The sequence below is a fragment of the Perissodus microlepis genome, chromosome 20 (assembly GCF_051167445.1).
Source record: "Perissodus microlepis isolate ML-2025 ecotype Zambia chromosome 20, ASM5116744v1, whole genome shotgun sequence".
NCBI classification, from domain to species: domain Eukaryota; kingdom Metazoa; phylum Chordata; class Actinopteri; order Cichliformes; family Cichlidae; genus Perissodus; species Perissodus microlepis.
Genome location: NC_140480.1, coordinates 5,703,886 through 5,724,174, shown reverse-complemented (window position 1 = coordinate 5,724,174; position 20,289 = coordinate 5,703,886). Strand labels below are relative to the sequence as shown.

Below are 20,289 nucleotides of genomic sequence, written 5' to 3'. Positions count from 1 at the left end.
TTGCCACCACTCACTCAGGACTTATCACCAAAATCAATTTCACTATTTAAGTCAGTCGGATTAAACAAATACCCAACATCTTTTCCCAAATTCCCCATTGACCTATTACTCAGGCTATCCAGCATTGGAAGTTGCTGTTATCAGCTTATCTCACAAAATCCCCTGTCCTCTTTAAACTTTTTAGCCTGATTTTATACACAAATATATATATTTCCTTCTTCCTGTTGTTGCTTTGCTGCTTGATGCACTGATGCAGTTTTTTTCCTCTTCCCAACAGGCTGCAATCCGGAAAGAGCTGAACGAGTTTAAGAGCACCGAGATGGAAGTGCATGCCTCAAGCAAACATCTAACGAGGTCAGCATTTGGAAACGCCTGCCTGTGTTTGGAAGAACATGCATGCATGGGTTGATGCTCTATTCTAAGCTGCAGCAGTCTAAATTTAGCTCTCCTTGAGCATACAGAGGTGCATGCAGGAGCTAAAGATAGATGGGAGTGCTATAATGGGGAGGGGGAGGTTGTCCTCCAGAGAGTTCTCACTACCAGGTAGCAAAGCATGATGAAAGGCCACCGTGTCCTCGGCTTAATCATGTTTAAAAGCACAAGACCTCGTGAGTTGTAACAGTGACCTAGAGGGAGGGTAGGAGTGTACGTGCCTGGCTTCTCAGCACTGTAAACGGCTGTGCTAAAAATAGAGCCACAGAACTGATTAATGGCTGCAATAACAGAAGGGCATCTGGTAACAAAGGCACCCTCTTGCTCTCACCATTTATTTATATTCCCTTTCTTTCTGTGTTTGTCTCTCCAGGTTCCACCGACCGTGAAAGTGTGGAGTTTCTTCTGTGAAGAAATGCTGAGCTTTGACATTTCCTGAAGCTGCTAGAAGCTGCTCAGTGGCGACAGTTCAAAGAGCCCGGAGCCTTTCTGTCTTCGGCGCGCCTTTTTTAAGAATCTTCCGCCACCCTTGACCATCATATTATCAGTATGAAGTCACGGGTATGGGAGAGATGATGATGGTAATGTTAGCACTGGCGTGTCCTGGAGACTGCTGAGTGCCAAACGTGGAAACTGGCAGGTGGAAGAGACTTTGGTGGAGCCTCTGACTCTCAGGACAAGAGCAGAGTATTAAAAAAACAAAAACAAAACAATCTTGTCATTCAGTCATGTTTTTTTTTTTCTTTTTTTTGTACTAATTCATGGACTCCTGACAAGATTGTGTGAATCTGTGTAGTGGGAAGAAGTTGTGCATGTGACCAGCTTCACCTTTTCTTAACTGATGAATAATGTGTCAAGACTGTGTAAAGACTGTGCAGCGTGGGGGAGGTGGCATTGGGGGTTGAATTTGATATTAACTGTACATACAGTATGTCAATCAGAATGGGACCGTCGACGTCTTCACTGAAAAGAGAAATACCTTTGTAAGCACTTACTTGTCTTCAAAATACAAGGCCTTTTTTTTAAACTGTGCTGCCTCATTTATTTTTAAAATAACTTTATTTTCATTTAACAATATGGTAGAGGAGTTATTAAAAAACAATCAATACAATTAAGATCTTGAAAGTTTAGTTGACCATTTCTAGTACTTAACAAGCTTCAATGAATAAATCAAGAATTAGGGTTAAAAATAGAGTCAAGTCAATGAATAGCATGGGAGAGCTTACAATAACACCAAAACTTACTCAATTTATAAAAGCCATAAAATAACACCAGAACACAACATTTCCAATAAAATCCCAAACACTGGAACAACGCACCATTAGAATAAACCAAAGACATCTGCATGGAATCAAAGCAGAATCCAGAAAAACAAACACTGCATGAAAATACTTTGAGCACAGCAGAACTGCCTAGGACAGCACGAAACACACAACCTGCTTTATTGCGTTCCGGGACAGTGTTGAACTCAAACCCGGCTCCCTCATCAGGGGAAGAACAAAGCATGCAGTCCTTTCTTGACACTCTGGAGCTCTCCCTCCAGCTATAAAGGACACAAAGAAACATTCCAGAAAGACGCTTAATTTGAGATCTTACACAACATCATCTGAGTCATACTTTTCTTTCAATGGTACGTGCTTATGCACAAGCTTTCACGGAACCATTGTTTTTTTGACAGAGTGACGGACACAACATTAAAGACACAATGGAAGCCTAGCTCTTCTGTGTTTCCTGAAGTTTCACCTGTTCATACTCACCATCTCACTGAGGAATTTGTCCTGAACTGACTTCATGTCTTTTCTGATCGTGCACATCTGAAAACAGCACAAACAGCAGCAGGGTTTTTGGGAGTGGTAATAAAGAATATGACACAGTCAGGACACACAGGGGGAGAATAAAAGAGATAAGCAAAATGTCACAAAGGCCACTCAGCAAAAGTCATATTTGATAGACAGCTTGACAAGCAGATAACCTCTTCTAAATTAAAACATATAAACACTGATTATTCAAAGCTGAATTTTGAGTTACAGCTACAGACTGCACTCAAGCAACACAATGAAGCAAATATTAGATATACTGTGAAGTCTATGCATGAGGATCACACCTCAGATGTGAATATTCTCTCCTCATACTCCAAGCTGTTGCACGTGTTACTCTGAAGCGCTCTCTTCAGGAGCTCATTTCTGGAAATAAGGAGACAGACAACCATGGAGCTGTATATCTGATTTCTTTTACACATTTTTAAATATTTTCATGGCAATCGTGACACTCAGGATGGAACTACCAAGATAACAAAGAACAAACGACAAATTAGTGACACAAGTATGGACTGCAGAGTATTGTGGCTAAAGGACCCATTTAATACAATCCCTTCTCAGATTCGAGGAGTTAGCAGCATAATAAACTGCATATGGAATTTTTTTAAAACAGAGGGCATAAATGGCAATTAATAAAATATATGTTTATCAAAGGAATAATACTGATATTGGTTTCTCATATACTCACTGAGTGACGAAGTCAGACATATCTGAAACGACTGTATAGATTATGTGTGTTAATTACTATATGGGGAAAGTTGATAAATGGGGGTGCTTTATTTTTATTTTCAGCTACTAGCAGTGTAACTATGGAGGGAATGCTTACGATAACCCCAGCTAAATGGTAGGAAGAAGAATAGGATGTATAGGACGTGTATTTAGTTGATGATTTCAAGCTTAATGAAAAAAGCTTTTTTCCAATCAAAAGTTTTAATCTTTCTTCCAACAGAAAAATTATATAATTCTGTGTATTCTTCTTTAAACCTGAAAGGACACCATTGATCAGAGTGTGGAAAGCAGAATTGTAAGACTCTTTTAGTACTCAAACACACACAAACACACGCTTTAATTTCACCTCGTGATTTCCTGCTTCTGGTAAGAATGGAAAGCCGTCATCTGTTTTTTCCAGTACATCTGTATAAGGAAAAACCATTGGCACTGGTCAAATCTACAACAGATCATCCTGGCGGCAGGTATTATTTAACAGAACATTGTATGGCTGGATATTTTGTTTTTAATATTGCTTTCTGCATTTTCTCTATGTGGCAGACAGAGTCAGAATAACCTACAGTGAGGTCTTTCTCCATGTTTTTCAGCACAGTGTCATCCTGCTCCAATTTGTGTATCTCCTCCAGGAGGACCTTCTGAATCTGTTTAAGCCTCTGAGTCCTGCAGGGAGGACAGACAATTAACCAGAAAAGTAGAAATCTACAAGGAAATACAAACAAAGGTTACAGTGCCCTATCACACTCATGAAAGACCACTGTAGGGTTGTAGCCAATAAAACATAAACAGGATTTATTAACACAGCAAACTGACTTCTAACTAGATTTCACATTTGCTAAGGACCCCTGTGTGAAGAAGCCCAGATACACATTTTTTTTGAATAGATTATTCTGCCAAATCTTTCTTTTTCATATTCTCCAGTTATGAACACACAAGAGAAAATAATTTAGGTTAAAATAAAATGATCACTATAGATTCTCACTTGCCTTTCAGGACTTCTCTGTTAGTGTGCTATCGGCCATCAAATTAATTAAAGGTTGGCGATAACAAATGTTGCATATTAACCAAAAAGATCAGACTTATAGTTCATTTACACACTGACAAACTAACTGACCTGCATTTGGTAATTTGGATATTAATGGAAGAGACGTGTTGCTGGACGGTCTTCAAAGACTGCTTGTTGTAAAGCTCCATCATGCTGTAACGTTTCTGAACATGAATATATATGGTTATGTAGCAGTTTTGTAAGTAATCATTCAACAGCAGTACACACTGCTGTCTCAAATACATGTTTACCACATACTAGATTTCTTACAACATTAAGTGTTCCTTTAAATTGTGAACACAGCACAGATGCAATGTAGTGTGCAGCACTATTCTCTAACTATGTTGTATGTCTGGACACATTTCCAACCTGGAACTTCTTCTTGAGCTCCGAGCTCAACTGCTGACACATGTTTCTTGGGTTTACAGCAATTTCTGGCAAATCTAAACCTTCATCAATGTCCACGTCTCCATCTGTTACTTCACCCTCCCAATGACCAGAGGAAGACTTCACCTGGCTCAACTCATCCACAGCAGGCACCTCAACTGTAGGTAACAAACAGGAACATTAACATATTAGAAAGGACAACATCAGAGTCAAATTCTGATTCAAGAATGTTTCATAGTTTTTTTTACCAGATCTTTTAAAGATGCCACTGTTATCTTAAATATCCTCACTACATCCTAAATCATATAGTTATAAAAAAAACAAAGATGTTTGGCTGTGCTGCAAGGAATATTTTGACTTCCTGTGTATCTGTTTTACATCACATATAATTTAACACCGTCAAAAAAAAATTTTTTAGGGGCATTTTTAACAAAATAGTTCCAAAAAATACATTCAGATAGATCACCTTAGATTAGATTTGGATGTAGTAAAATCCTGATCTAAGAAAAAAACACATGAAGAAACTTCCTGTGCCAAAGTTGAAACACTAAAATGACTGCAATCATATTAGCTTGTCTGATTAAGGCATGTGTAGTTAAGGTTTTCCTGTGCTTATCTATGTAAGAGACTCTGAATATGTCTTACACGACTTGAATAATTTCCGTGGCCTCAAATGAGGAGAGTGATTCCCTCTCATCTTGCTTCTCATACTCTCTTCTGTCTCCTCGTCCTCTGACTGACTAGACAAGGAAATGTGGCGCTTGCGGCTGGGCCCTGTTTCAAAAATCAGATGTGACAATTAGATAGGATGGCATTTTATAATGAAGCGCAACTTTAATTTGGTGCAGAGTGGACCTAACAGTGGAATTAAACTGTAGCAACCAGGAAATTTATGACAAACCCCCCCAAAAAAACAAGTTAAACGTTTATTTTACCTGAAACATGAGACTGTGCGAGTTTTGAGTCTTGGTCTGACAGTGGCGTCATCTATCAGGAGGACAGTAATGAGTTAGTTAGTTTGAGTGATTTAGTGTTCTTAAAGTTTTTTTTGTTCTTCAGCTGTAAAGTTACATTAATCAAAAAAAGAAACCAAAAATCAGTAAAGAGCCAATACCTCTGCTTTAACAGATAGAGCCAGGGCAACAGTGGGACCGTCCTTAACTTTGCTGGTGAGTACTGATGAGTTAATAGATGATGAGCTTAGTGAAATCTGGGATACTGAAGACACATTACTCAAACTACAGCGGTGGCCATGGCTAATTGTGTCATTTGGAAATGGTGACTGAGCAGGAGAAGGCAAGGGTGGTTTGTCCAGCTCAAGGAGTGTGGATGTCAGCAGGGGTCGAGTGGACAAAGGAGAATGAGGTGCTGAAGAAAGATGCTGTTCGATTGTACTAATCTGGAAACAAATAGAAGATTGAAGGCGGCAGAAAGTGATGAGAAATAATGTCAAAAAAAAAATATGGTGACTCGTTTTGTGGTTAGCTAATGATCATGTCATAGATAAGTGACAATAAATGAAAAAGACATTTCACACAATGCATGAAGAAGCACAGATTAAGTGCTGCAAAGCCATTATCTGCTCTGTACGGCATTAAGTAGGTCATTTCAATCATCATGTGCATTTCCCCATAATTAAAAGATCTATTTATTAGGAATTCCTCACATGGCTAACTCATAAGAATGGCTTAGTTTAGCCGTAGCCATCTCATGTTAGAGAAAATAACTGTCTGGAGTAGAATTTAGCAGTTTGCAAATCAAACTTTCCAGTTGCTTATAAAGGACAAGGTTCAAAATAAGGTTTTTAAGAGGAGGGAGTTATATTTTCAGTCATCCCTATCCACATTTTTCTCGGACAGTCTGAGAATTTCAGCCTGTCATGCTTAAGTCAGTGGCCTACGTTTTTACTTCAGTGAAATAATAACTCACACTACGATTCAAGTTATGCTACTGATTCTCACAAGACTGTTGACTGACATCAATAACATCTATGCAGAGTTAGTGCATGAATAGCTTAAAGACCTGACAAAGATGCCAAAATGAGTGTATAAACATCTTTATGGTGAGTCCAGATGAATTTAACAACTCAGACAGCCCACGGCAGATCGCTACAGATGTGCAGTATACTAGACTAACTTTATACAAAGAGGAGCAAAGACAAAATTAAATCAATAAGGCCTCCTCACTCTTTCCCTTCTGGCCTTTTCGCTGAGTTAGGTGTGACTACCCTTTCCATCTTCTTACTTTGTTATTTATTTTCTTTAATAACAGAACACCACCCACACTGGAATACTCCACTATTTGCTGAAGCAATGTTCAGAAATAAAAAAATATGCTTTCAACTCAACAAATTAGAAAAAACCCATACTCGTGTATTTTGCACTGTGCCGTTTTTTAGGGTGAATGTGAAAAAAGTATTTTTCTACCCTAAAACACTTTCTTTCTGTTTTAACCCTTGACAGATACCTTACCACAGTGCCATAATATGTCAGAAAGGTGATGTACCTTTGCTGCACTAAGTTCAGTCGGAGGTGCAGGGATTTGTCCTCCAAGTGAAGTGAGAGAAGGGACAGACTGCTTAGAATGAGTCTTGGATGAGCCATGATTCTTTTCTGCAGTGTAGAAAGAAGACTTGCACATTTCTTTACTTCTGACTTTAGGTTCGGGTAGCAGCAGGACTGGCGAGGGGGTGTCTTGGCAAGAAGGCTTAGGGGAGGCAGGCAGCGGGGATCCCCGCGGGGTGAGAAGAGGGGAGCAGGTCAAATCCAAGGTTGGGACTGACCTATCAGCAGCTGCGGGGATCCAAAATAAGCACAGATGTTCAAACAGCTGGCTTCAGAAGTTGGACAAAGAGTAGAAGGTCAATATACACAAGTTCCTCTACATAGAGGTTGGAGAGCAAAAGGTTTCTTTATGCAATGCTTTACATAAAGTGTTTAGAGTGAAAAGGTTTCACTGCCATGGAAACACACATTGCCGGCACCAAATTGTTTCACAGGGGTTTATACAAATATCTAAAAGCTGATAAAGAAACAGCATTACAAAAAGGGGGTTTTGTGTGAAGAGTATAATTTTTTACAAATATAAATGTTAATAAAGCTAACGAGACTCATCATTATGACTCGGAGTAATACGTTAAGTTAGCGTTTCTGACGATCTCATCTTTTGAGATAGTTAAACAGTCAATGTTTCTACACAATAATGAAAATCAAAGATTACCATCCACTCTTCTGCTGAAGAAAAAATATGTGTCACTAAAGGAAAACTTTTTTTCAGCCAAATGTTAAAATGGCTATTAAGTACAACCTGAATTCTGAAAAAATTGCGATGCAGTGAAAAATAAAAACACAATCCAATGATTTGAAAAGTTCATAAACCCATATTAAATTCAGAATAGAAAGAAGTGAAAAATGTATCATTTTAAGAAAAAATTCAAGTTCATTTTGAAATGAATTTCAGATGAACCTGTCATCTTTACTTCTGAGAAATGCACTTTTTACCCCCAAATCACGTTACTAACCTGTGCCAATCAATCTAATTAAGTGCATAATCTTTCTCCAATGCTTTCATTTTAGCACACGTAGTTTACCAGCCTTTTATTGCTTCCATCAAATCCAAAATGAGCTATTATTTTTCATGAAATAGTAAAATATCTCAGTTTAAACATTTAATATGTTATTTTCTGTGTTCTACTGTGAACAAAATATGGGTTAATACGATTTACAAATCACTGCATTCTGTTTTTATTGACATTTTACAGTGTCTAAGGTTGTCAGGGGGGAATTGGGGTCATGGTACATGTCACCACTGTGATGGAATTAACAAACCATTTGATCAAACATTAAACATTAAATAGACATTAGCAGCTGTCAGAGGGATCAAATGGCTCTTATCTAACTCTGACGCTAGAGAGCCGTTTTTTATTGTATCTTACATCTCATCTTTTCCATGAGAGGAGGGGATGGACAGAAAGAGGTCTGGCAAGTAACCCAGGAATCCTTCAATGAACTCATCTGTTCTTGGGCATTTGTCTTTTTCAATTTTGAAGTTTCTTGAGGAACATTTTCAGGCCTCTGCTGGAGAACAAAGTATGTTATTTATGACAACATATTATACTGTGAAATCCATTCAGAAACACAACCTGCAGGTGAAGATTTAAGACCACAGCATATTCTCAGCTAAATACAGCCAAAAAAAAAAAAATTTCTCCTTCTGACGTTAAATAATAAACTACTGAAATATATTCAGATCAAAGACTGTATAAATATGATAAACATAGCTGCCAGGTCTGATAAGAAAAATCTGGGGGTTTTCTAGTGAGTTTCTGGTCTCAGCTGATAGTTTAACGTCTCTATAAATTGCTTTCCCCTGTTGAGTCAAAGGGGTAAAGCAGGGCATGGTTTAGGGAAGTTCTACCTTGTAACTGAGAAGCTGTTAGCCTATGAATGTCATCGTTTTTCATTTAAATTTACCACTTGTTCGTGATACATGTGCTGTGTAAATTCTATAAAAATCAAACATGATCTAAGTCTGAATTACCCATCTATAACATATAAGTGTATAAACACTTAGTATCTGCAAAGATGTAAAGCTGTGAGTTGAAGACAACAAGTAATAAGAACATTTCTGTGCAGAACTGATGTCCTACCTTAAGTACAGAAGGTTTTTTAAAATCTGACTGGTTATTGTTGCGTTTTCTCCTGTAGGTAGCAGCTGCTTGCTCAGAGGTTTTCTCATGCTTCCTCTGCTGGTCTATAAAATATTTCTGTTGAAATTCAGAAGAAAAATAAATATGATATTGCTCCAGCCATTTCTCACATAACCACTTAGTAAAGATGACATTAAACACAAATGACCTTGGAAGTGGCTGGCTTCTTTGCGCATGGGTTTATATTGTTTTCCATTTGCTGGGTGCTGTCAGTCTTTTTCTTCTTTTTTTGAGTTGCATGAACTTCCTCAGTTTTCGCAGAGAACGAGTACTATTTATAAAGAAAAGAAAGGTGCAAAATATACATTATTATTGTTGCACTGGCTTGAAAGTTTGTTTTTTTGTCTTTTCACCAGATGAAATGTGTATTTTTAAAACTCACTATGGTTTAGTGAGTACTTTATTAACACTGTGACTGAGCAATATATTTTTTTGAGCTTAAAATTGTATGCCTTTAGAGTATTGAAAGGACGGCCAAAGTCCATGAAAAAAGGCGTTTTGATAATCAATATAATTTGGGGAGGCAGGATGAAGTTTGCCTTTTTACACTATATATATTTACAAAATGTTTTAATAAACATGTCTGCTTCATCTTTTGTTTACTCTGGACACTGTTGCCAATAGGATTACTTAAAAAAGCAAAGTGGTACCTGTTAACCGTTTAAAAAAAACAAAACAAAACAGTAACAATGCTTAAGAAAAAGAAGTCTGTCTCCTGCCTTGGTAGCAGGAGGATCCTCAGGTTCTTCTGGCTGACTGTCATCAGTATCTGGCTCTTTGTAGCTTCTGGTAGAGGCGGCTGCAACTCTCTTGGGCCTCTTAGTAGCTGCATGTTGTCTGCTAGGTGCTGCTGCTAGCTTTACTCTCTCCTTTGGCTGACCAAGGTCCCGTTTCATGCGGCCATTTTTCTGATACAACAGTGACACACTGTGGTTACTTAAAATAGTGCAGCTTGTAGCACACAATTTACAAAAACATTAATCATTCCTTACCTGAGTTGGTTTGTTATTACCCAATCCAGCTCTTGGAAAGGTTGGGACTAAATCTGGAGATTCAACTGTAATTAAACAAAACATGTATGCAATTACTGATGTTTTCAAATAATTTTATTGGCATACAGTCGTGATGCAACAATTTTCAGACTTTGAGTCTGAATGTAACTTTAATGGCCTACCAGAAGCATGGTGTGGGACAGGTCTAGGTTTGATGGGCGCCTGCCTGGAGTATTTGATAACCTTGGGTTTGGACTTTGTGGCTGACTCTCTCAGCCAGCTGACCTCTGTTGTGGCATTTTCTGTGTCTGTGTCACTAAACAGGTGCTTTTTTACATGCCCCTTCTTCTGTAACACAGAATACAGCAGAGGACAGACATGAGTACACAAGCATGAAGAAAATGTTTCCACAAACATACAATGAATGCCTACTTTCGCCACAGGCTGCTCTTTCTTGGTTGTGCTGAGGAGTACTGGGGAGTGGATGCCACTGTCAAACAATATGGGAAGTATAGATTTAAGAAAGATTTGTAACAAAATATTAATATTTAAGACAAATAAAAGTCACAGAACATTCTCAATGGGGCCTACTTGCTCTGTATGCCACAGGTGTTTATGTTCTCCTTCTAAAATGAAATAAGTGAAACAAGACTGTTAACTTTAATCCTGAATTTTCTAAGTTCTCATGCTGATACATGTCAATACATAAAACTGACTCACATTAGTAACACTTACCTCAGAACTGAGGGGTGTATTGGTCCTGAATGCAAAAACGTCATCTCTATACAACAGGGGAAAAAACAATTATATTCACTGAAAGACAAATCTATCTTCAAATATCTTTGAAATGTTTTAATCGACTTAGATTACCTCCGCCTCACAGAGTTTGTTTTGGTTCTGCTGTAGGATGTAATTGGGTTTCTGGATGTTTCTCTCTAAAATACATAAAATGAATCAATAAATTATCTTTAGTAAAATAAATACAGAAAAGTGCTTTCAACGTTTTTTTTTAAAAAAACTATACTTTAAAATTACTCAAATTAATCCTAGACATAATTCAAATATTGATCACTTACTTTTCCAGTTGATAACCAGCTCATATTGAAGATTGTTCTACTACAAAAACAACTCCATTAATGACATTATTGAAGTGGAAATTTAAAGTGGAAAAATTACAGCCCTAAATGTTCATACCTGTTGACAAGAGAAGGAAACCAGTTCTGAGTGAGCTTTTCAGAAGTGTGTTTTTCTTTAGATTGGCCATTATCCTTATAGCGGCTAGAGATGAGCTTCACCATGCTGCCTGCAGCCTCTGAGTCTCTCTGAGAGCAGAAATTTCAAGGAATAAAAAAAACCAAAGAAACAAAAAAAACCTTAATTCTTAACAAGAATTTTGGACTTGACATTAAGCTGCATAAACTTTACAGAAGTCATACCTTTTCTTTGTCTAATTGAGCCCTCTTACTTTCAGTTTCAGATTTGAGTGTTTTTTTCTCCTTTAGAGTTTTAGTTGTGGAGGTCTTCACTGATGGTTTCATTGGAACAGCACTAGTCTCCAGTGACGTCTGGCCCTTGCTCTTCCTTTTTGCACGGCCATTGCTCTGGGCATGTTCCGGCTTGGAAGTACATAATGAGGAAACATACTGGTCTTCTGCATTTGTTTCATTCAAGTCCCTTCTGATATCAGATGCTTCAGGAGGTGGAGAGTCTTGGTTCCTCTCCTTAAGGACCTGCTGCAGTCGCTCGCTGAGCTGGACATGCAGTTGCTTTTGGCAGACTGAGCTCGAGGCTGAAACTGACCACTTCGATGATAAGGAGCGCTCCTGAGGACGCAGCATAGCTGAACAAGGTTCTAAAGAGAGGAAAATAACTGTAATCAAAACCCTGATAATTGTTAATGGCATTAACATTTAACTAGCTTGGTTTTTGTATATTTTACTAGCTGTAATGTACAATGACAGTTTCATAATTTTAGCGATATTGAAGATATTTGTTGCCGCCTTAGTTTACCAGATCTTGGCAGGGAACTCGTTTTCTGTGTTGGCATCATCAGCATTTTTGAAACTGAAAATTTGTGCCAATTAGAAGCCCTGTAATTTAAATAAAAACATAAATATACTCAGATAGACCCATTACATACAGATATCAATCAGAACACTGGCTATGCAGCTATGCAAACAGACTGGAGGTTCTTCATGATACTTGCATGTTACTCCCAGTTTGGGGTTGGGTGTCAGGCACAAAATTCTCCTCTGCAAGTGAAAAGGCCAGTAATGGGTTGAGTCTTTAAACAAATAAAGCTGTATGTAACAAAGATAATACAGTTTATTTCTGAGTTAAGCAAAAAACAATGAAAATATATTTATATCATACCTCTGGATTTTTCTCCTCCTTGTTCAGCCAGAACCATGTTCACAGCATCTTTCAGTGGTATGCTCTGCAAATGACAGCAAATGAAACTGTATGATATTTCATATTTAGCAGAACACAGTTATTTACTTTGTGCCTCATACTAAATCCTCTGTTGCTTATAATTGCTGCACTGACTGCATTGTTAAGAACCCAACAGCAACGATTTTTACATCACTTTATTCTGACTGTGTGGAAATTATGTCTTTACATCAGGCTATGAGCATTAACCAAACAAACAAAAAAAGAACAAACCAGTACCCTGATGGAAAGTTACCATTATATCTAAAAAGACCCAGATTCATGAAAATTCAATGGTTAGGTGACCAGAGGAGGTCTAGATAAGTCTAGGTAGTTAAAACATCAAATTATTAAGAAACGTGAAAAGCAAAACCTCTGTTTACACAGCTGGATCATATTATGGTCTCCTTTAATCAAAAAGGTTAAAAAGATCATGCAAAAGTAGCAACAGTAGTAAAAAAAAAATTAAATTTTTTTATCATTTATAGATAGACTGTACCTTTTTGTATTTGTCATCTTTATTCTTGATGGCCTGTTTAGAGGCTGTGCTCTGTAGAGATGCATCACATCGATAGTAACTGAATAACTGAATTTCCTGGACCTAGTGTATAACTACTCCTAACTTGGCTAAACAGTACATATTACAAAAACATGAACATTTACTTTACATTATTTGTGCAGTATGCAAGGACTTACAGTATAAAGCAATATAATCAAAATATAACTAAAACTTAATACTGAGTACATTAAAGAGTAGCTGCTATGACTGCAGTTCTTAACAGTGGTGATATGTGAACTAACCACTTCAAGAGATGACTTTTCTGTTCCAATGCCATTGGCTGGAGTGTCTAAAAAGGAGGACAAAAAATATCATACTCATTCATCCTTCAGGATTTATTCAGTGGTTGAGAATGATACAACTGAGCACAAATGAAACAACTGGACACATAATAACTACTTAGTATTTACATATGAACTAAACTAACCCCAAAGGACATGAGGAATCTGATTCAGCTCTAGTATCTTTACATGTTTTCCCTATCCATACTCTTAAGAGTTATAATACAGTCTATTAAAAAAAAGCAAAAATTACTTGTATAGGGTGTTCTTTTTGTCTTCTTTCACAACATATATATTTAGTTGTGATTATGTTTATTCTTGTGATATAGCCCATTTATTTCTCTCACCAATAAAATAAAGCCTGTAACTTAGTACAATTACTGGAATTGGTGTGGCTGCAGTTCTTCACACTTTCTACTGTCACCTACTTGATGCAAGAGAGGAGGAACGATGCACACTTCCAGCTCCGCCGCTGCTAAAAAAGGCGGTGGCCTCAGAAATCTTCATCTTGGCTGGGGTGACCACCTGGAGGGAAAATCAGATGTCTATCAATCTTTATGATGGTCTGTTTTGTAGATTTTATTTCACATCAATAATAACACAGAAGTCTTTACAGAATAACTTCTGTGTTTAAGAGGAATTTAGTGTTTAATCCATGGTGAGGAAAATACTGCTCAATATTTATTTGGTGGCTTGTGTGCACCCCCTGCTGTTAAGTTTCAGGTGTGCCTTTCTATTGAAGTATCACAACCAAGAGTTGTCCTACGCTTTCATTATATAACTGATGCCAGCCTTAAAAAAGATGTTAGAGTGTAGCTGTTAGCATTTATATTAATAAATGGATAAATATTTATCTCAATAGACTTCATCTGATATTGCAAATACTGACTTTAGCTGAGGAATTGTTTGTTGTATCAATCTTCATTAACTTCCAACTTGTGTTTTGACACATTCATTTTCTCCGAACTGATCTTTTTCTGCTTTCCTTCTTATTTTGCAGGTAGTTGCATGTGCTGTATGTGTTGCATTGCTACATTAAATAATATTATACACATTACAGGGATTTTCCTGCATATCTCTAGAAGCAGCTAGTATTTTAACCGTTTTCAGTGGGGTTTAATTTATAAAGCAGAATTTTGTTCATACCCAGAAATACCAGGATAAATATGCACACTTCTGTAAAGTAAGCTAAAACACTGCCTTCACTGACTTAACTTTATGTTGATATCAATCATGGTATGCCCCCGCTCCCACTCCATTTTCCTGTCTAGTCTAAACTGTCTGTAATTTACAATTTAAATCTCTACCTGTGCTGGTGCAGCTGTAGCAGGTAAAATGTAGTTGACAGTACTTTTTTCACTTTCACCAAGAGACACCTGGCTCTCTGGAACAACCTAAAAAAAGATGAACATACAGGATGAAAAATCTTTTTAGACATTAACAAAAGATTTCTGATACAATAAAACCACATGAATAAAAAACCCCACACACAAAGGCTTGCACCCATTATAATTTCAATTTAAATAAGCCAGGAATCAATATATTATACATTTCAATATATTACACTACCAAATGTCCTTGGAGAAGATACAGAAAGCACTGAACTAATTATTACAGAAGTACAATAAGAACATTACGTTGACAAACCAATGTTTACCTGAGTGTTGTTCTCCATTAAAGATCTAGCTGTAGCTTTCACTACAGATGAGCCCTGACGGAAGAAGAAAGTCTTAATCCAAATACTTAAATTCATCATGACCACAGTTTAGCTTCTGTTTGGAGCCCCATTCTATCAGTGGAAAATATAGACTTTTCCACTTGGTGTGAAAGTCTTTTTAACATTAATGTATACCTTAGAATTTACTTGTCATGTATCTATTGTGGTGTAGCAAGAAAATTCAGTAAAGACAGATAGACTCTACTTTATTTTTGCTGTGTCCATAGACATTTTGCACAGCCTGCAGGATGTCCAGCGAGGAGCTGAAATGGATCGTAAGAGTGGATCCTTCAGCTGCACCAACAATGACCACCTCTGACAGCTTGATCTGCAAGACCTGCCTCTTACCCTCCTCTGGACATTAAGAAATTTTTTATTAGAGCAAATACTTATACGAAATGGCAAAGTCACATGCAAATAAAAATTCAGTGAATGTGAGCAGGCACAAATGCATTGGCCTTTGTGTATACATTACCTTTTACAGTGTAGCTTTGGACTTCATGCTCATTGAGACATATAGTTTCCCAGTGGCTATCCTTTGAGGGTAAACCAAAGTTTGTTAAGCAGATGTTGACTGTGCTAAGCAAAAGTTGAGTTTTTTAATGTGTATATTACTATGTATATTGTATATGTGTGTATATTACTGATTTGAGGTATCTGTACCTCTTCATCAGCCAAGGAGAAGTAAAAAGAGATGCTGTGGCTGCCGAGGTTGAAGTCAATCCAGAATTCCTCAAGTTTCTCATCCGAGGGCATCAGCAGCTGACAACATAAGCTGTTATTAGATTAAACAGACTAGGACTGTGTGGTGAGAGATATCTTATGTGTGTTCAGACAATTAATAACTGAGTTGTTTCAAATTCAGTTTTGTTTTTCACATTTTAGAACAGAATCACTGTTGATACTGACCTCACTGCTGTCCAGATAAGCTTCCAAACAAGGGTAGGAATACACCCTACAGTGCACAAAGAATTGTGTCATCAGAACTTTCAGTAAATATTTCCAGTCAAGATGGCCCAAATACAGAATGTAATTAGAGATTTTTATTAAAAGAGCTTGACAGGCGAAAGAATTTGTAAAATGCAATATTCCTAGAGAAATTGACAAACATATGAAAATTCATATTAACTCAGGTTTAGAATGAAAGTTACAAATGAAACCACATGTGTTGTATAGCACTGAGCTCTGTTATGTATGTACCTTCTCTTGTCTCCCTGCATCCCATTCACCATGTTTAGAAATGTACGACAAGCCTGAAATCACACAGACTTGCATTCAATTTTATGCAGCCTTTCAGCATAAACAACATCAGCAACAGCATCAGTACATCAAAAATCAAAAGCAAATATAAAATAAACCAAAACAGACTAATGTTACCGTCTCAAATTCAGAATCACGTATTTTGGCAAATGCACTGGCCACAAGGCTCATTCTGAACCATTTATATGCAAGTTCCTTCCTCTGGTCAGTTGTGGCCATTCTGCACAATGCCTCCATCAAGGATGACTGAAAGTCATAGTCTGAGGGGGAAACAGAAACAGTGTTTTACATATTTTGTTTTTAATAGTAATTCTGGGTAAAGAGAAATGTATAAAGAAAGCTTACCACCAACATCCATTATATGATCAGCCAGTTTGATCCTGTAATCAAATGAGCAATCTACTTCTTAATAATTAGTAAATGTGGTAATTCATTCTTGATTGTGATCATTCATGTTTCCAATTGTATTACATTTAATGTTAATAATCATTTAAGAAAACTACAGTGACATACATGATATCAGAGGCCTCTTGTGACATTAGGATCTTCGTGTCTTTTTTAAGTTCCACTGGGATTTTATCCAGAATTAAGTTGAATTTCCGAATTGCCTGTTAAAACATTATTAGGCAGTTAATCAACTGTACCAAACAGAGGTCTTTCAGGTTCAGTGTTACTCTAAAAAAAAAAATAGAAAAATTATTGTACACCTCTTTCTGGATCAGGACGTAGATTCTAGGGTCAACAGCCAACTGGCCAATAGGATACAGAAAGGACTCAGTGATTTTGTATGTCCCTGCAAAAATAAAATAAAACATGGTATAGCAGACAAAGTCAATACTTTTTCTTCTTGTATACAGAGTCATCATTAAATTGCTGTAAACTTATTAGAAACCTCTTTTAAGTTAGAAACTCTTATCCATCTTACACTTAAATATGTCCCCATTTACTTTTTTAAACAGTATAAAAAAGATGTCATTATCTACAGTACATAGAGATATGTACATCCATACCCTGTTCGCATGCCTGATGAACCACCTTTAACATAGAGAAAGTAAAAACAAACCAAATTAAGAATACTGAAACAGTTGACTTTACAAAGTGTGTTTCTTATTAGAAGTTAGCTCACCGTTAAAGCATTTAAAAAGTCTTCAGAGAGGTTTATTAAGTTCTCATCCCACTGCAGCCCACACTGAATCCACAGTTGTCTGCATTTTTCAAACCACTCCACCATCTGCACAAAAAAGGGTTCAATCAGACTATATAAGTTTACAGAACCCACATAGTATGTACCTTTATGTATTATTACGTGTATACTCATCTTTTTTATTAGACCCTGTGCTATTAACCCCGAAAGTCCTTGGCCACCACCAGGTAGTATTAGGTGTTTTCCACACTTGTAAAGACTGGCAAATCCCAGACTGGCCAATTTGGGGTCTTTTTGAACCAAACCCTAAGGAACATAAATATGGTTTCATTAATTCCACTGATAACGCAGCATCATATTGTGTAACTGGGTGTTTTGAGTTTTATCTCACCCTGCAGATAAGTTTATCCAATTTGCTGAGACACTGTTGAGAGCATTTCATGGGAGTCTCTTCATAAATCTCCCTCTGCAAGAACATATCCAGTGCTCGGACATCTCCGGACTTTACCGCCTCACTGATTATGTGCTCCAACTAAAAGGTTGAAGTATACAATTTACTTTTCACCATTAGGCCTGAATATTGATTAATTAAGTGATAGGAATATTTACAAAGGGAGAAAGTATATGCATTCCCACCTGCTTGTTCTGAGCAGGTGCCATCCTCCTGAGAAAAGGTTTTAGCCTCTTTAAATTGACTGTAAACAAAAACAGCAGACATAAACCTACCAATCATAGGCCTATCTGAAAAGGCCTCCCTTTATATAAATTATGTATTGACATGTAATTTTCAGAAGTTTAATTAATTTGCCATCAAAAAGCTAAACACTAAGTTATCTGTTATCTTCACATGAGCCTACGTGAGATGATTTATATAAATGTATTGCGGTACATGAAATCTGAGCTATGTCATGAGATATGCTGCTAACCTTTATGACCTCATCAGGCTTTATTGAAGTTAGCTAGCTTAACTTTGATGCTAATAGAAGCTAAACTTTCTCCTAGCCAACAATAATTTCAGACCATAACCATCAGCTAGCCCGGGATTACTACATACCTTAAGGAGATAATATCGGCGTGTATTTATATACATGGCTCTACTTACTGTGCTGTCAAATTTGGCACAAAAAGAGGACATGACAGGTTGCTTCTTATTTTAAGTTTTTCAGTTGATCCCCACAACGCGCGCGAAGTCTTTGCATTCTTTGCGCACGCGCGAGAGGGTTTACGTCCAGCCGGAATTGTCGACTCCGTTCATAATACAGTAAGACAACATTAAATACATTTTAAAAAAATCCTGTATACAGGCACTGTTTCTCAGCAGCTCTTTAGTCTGATTGATTTGAAATAGATCTGCTTATTCACCAGGGACAAGAGAACCATGTTTAGATTTTTTTTTTCTGTTTTGCGGTATAGTAAGTAATATTGAAGGGTAAACTGTAAGTATTTGTACTTAATTTTGTTCACATTTTTAAACTTTCTTTTCTACTACAGTTGTCTGACTGCTTTATTTATCAGTTACTTTTCAGGATCTTGCCTTTCTGTCCAGTTATACTATCCTCCCCATGTGATTTTTAACTTGATGTCTTCCTGATAAACTACACCTACAGGAGATGCTTGGCCATGAAACCCATATCAAGAAGCGCCTGGTGTTATGTTAGTGCGAGAGGAGTTTTGGAGTTCTGCACTTACTGAGTCAGCAGAGCGTTGCCAGCTTTTAGGGACCATGTGCCTCAAGTCTCAGCAACCCCGGTATGTAACTTTATATGGTCTGCCACTTCGTGGGTGGCTGTGGTTTCTAAATACTTCCACTTTTCAAAAATACCTCTTACGGTTAATGTTGGAATATCTAGGTGGGAAAATTTTCCAGGAAATTACTCTTTAAAAATGTGGCATTCTATTACAATACAACGCTCAAATTCAAATTGAGATCTTCAAACCTACCAATTATTTTACAAATGCTTGCTAAGCTTGAACACATGGCTATAGATGCTTGGTTTTATACACATGAATTCAAAGAGTGAGACATGCGACCCAATACTTTTGTCCTCATAGTGTATTTAAACACCTTTAAAAAAGAAAAAGAAAAACTTACAAAGCTAAAAACATGGTTGTTTTTCTGACAAGACAACAACACTACTAACTGAAAACGCTAAGTCTAGATGAACAGAATCAATTTTTGGGGAACCCTACTAACATCTTCCTATAGAACCCATTGTTCTGCAATAAACTACGCAGCAGCAATTAAACTTAGCCCCACTTTCAACATTACAGCAGTGAAATGCAATACACACAGGTATCAGGGCAACAGCAATTCAACAACAACAACACATATAAAAGGAAAACACAATCAGGAAGCATGTTTCCCGCGATAATACTTGCATATTCACACCTAAGTAAGATTTAGAATACAGGATTTTAGCTGGTAGTGGGTATTTTCACAGTGTGGTAGGCCTACTGCTACTTAGAATCTGCCACTTTTGCAAATATAAAACATTACATTTCCCTTGAGAGTAAAGTCATTTATTCTCCTATAGCTGAAATATTTACAAAATATGTTTGTTAGAGTATTCTGTAATTAGGAATATACATAACAACTTTTTTAGAAAGGCATCTTCAAGCCCATTTGAGATGCAGGACTCCTGCATTTCATAAGCTAAATATGGCTTAGCACATAAGAAACATGTACACTGTATCTATGGCATGTTTTGACAACATTTGACTTCCAAATACAGATCCTAAAAACTCAGCAAACCGGTCCAGAAGACCAACATCCAGCTGGTAGAAAGCCTGG

General features: G+C 37.1%; 2 protein-coding genes across 9 annotated transcripts in view; one reads left to right on the top strand and one right to left on the bottom strand.

Annotated features, from left to right (window-relative positions):
- The window catches only part of phactr3a (phosphatase and actin regulator 3a), a 33,154-nt gene extending 31,695 nt beyond the window's left edge, over positions 1–1,459 (top strand). For all 3 annotated transcript variants that reach the window (XM_084918279.1, XM_084918278.1, XM_084918277.1), the window contains exons 11-12: positions 278–354; positions 806–1,459. In XM_084918279.1, coding sequence (XP_084774405.1) covers positions 278–354; positions 806–821 — 93 coding nt within the window. In that variant the 3' untranslated portion in view covers positions 822–1,459. The remainder of the gene's footprint in view (positions 1–277; positions 355–805) is intronic.
- Positions 1,460–1,466: 7 nt separating this feature from the next.
- sycp2 (synaptonemal complex protein 2) lies at positions 1,467–20,203 on the bottom strand. 6 transcript variants are annotated; one of them, XM_084918269.1, is made up of 46 exons: positions 18,601–20,203; positions 18,135–18,193; positions 17,890–18,030; positions 17,481–17,804; positions 17,365–17,389; positions 17,062–17,147; positions 16,868–16,962; positions 16,700–16,734; positions 16,472–16,614; positions 16,295–16,347; positions 16,004–16,049; positions 15,758–15,856; positions 15,570–15,630; positions 15,300–15,448; positions 15,035–15,088; positions 14,685–14,771; positions 13,806–13,902; positions 13,339–13,385; positions 13,037–13,087; positions 12,481–12,544; positions 12,314–12,359; positions 12,118–12,197; positions 11,544–11,959; positions 11,302–11,429; positions 11,184–11,223; positions 10,978–11,042; positions 10,828–10,888; positions 10,699–10,733; positions 10,540–10,597; positions 10,290–10,455; positions 10,108–10,172; positions 9,835–10,023; positions 9,264–9,386; positions 9,056–9,172; positions 8,342–8,483; positions 6,913–7,199; positions 5,522–5,806; positions 5,343–5,394; positions 5,053–5,181; positions 4,390–4,565; positions 4,090–4,184; positions 3,539–3,638; positions 3,325–3,383; positions 2,537–2,615; positions 2,190–2,246; positions 1,467–1,975 (listed from the first exon to the last, which is right to left on the bottom strand). In XM_084918269.1, exons 2-46 carry the CDS (start codon positions 18,156–18,158, stop codon positions 1,919–1,921), a joined length of 4,788 nt encoding a protein of 1,595 aa, XP_084774395.1. In that variant the 5' UTR covers positions 18,159–18,193; positions 18,601–20,203; the 3' UTR covers positions 1,467–1,918. The 6 variants fall into 6 exon arrangements, with proteins under 6 accessions (XP_084774395.1, XP_084774396.1, XP_084774397.1 ...); XM_084918270.1 differs by having other exon boundaries at positions 8,342–8,480; XM_084918271.1 differs by having other exon boundaries at positions 10,290–10,452.
- Between the last annotated feature and the right edge of the window lie 86 nt (positions 20,204–20,289).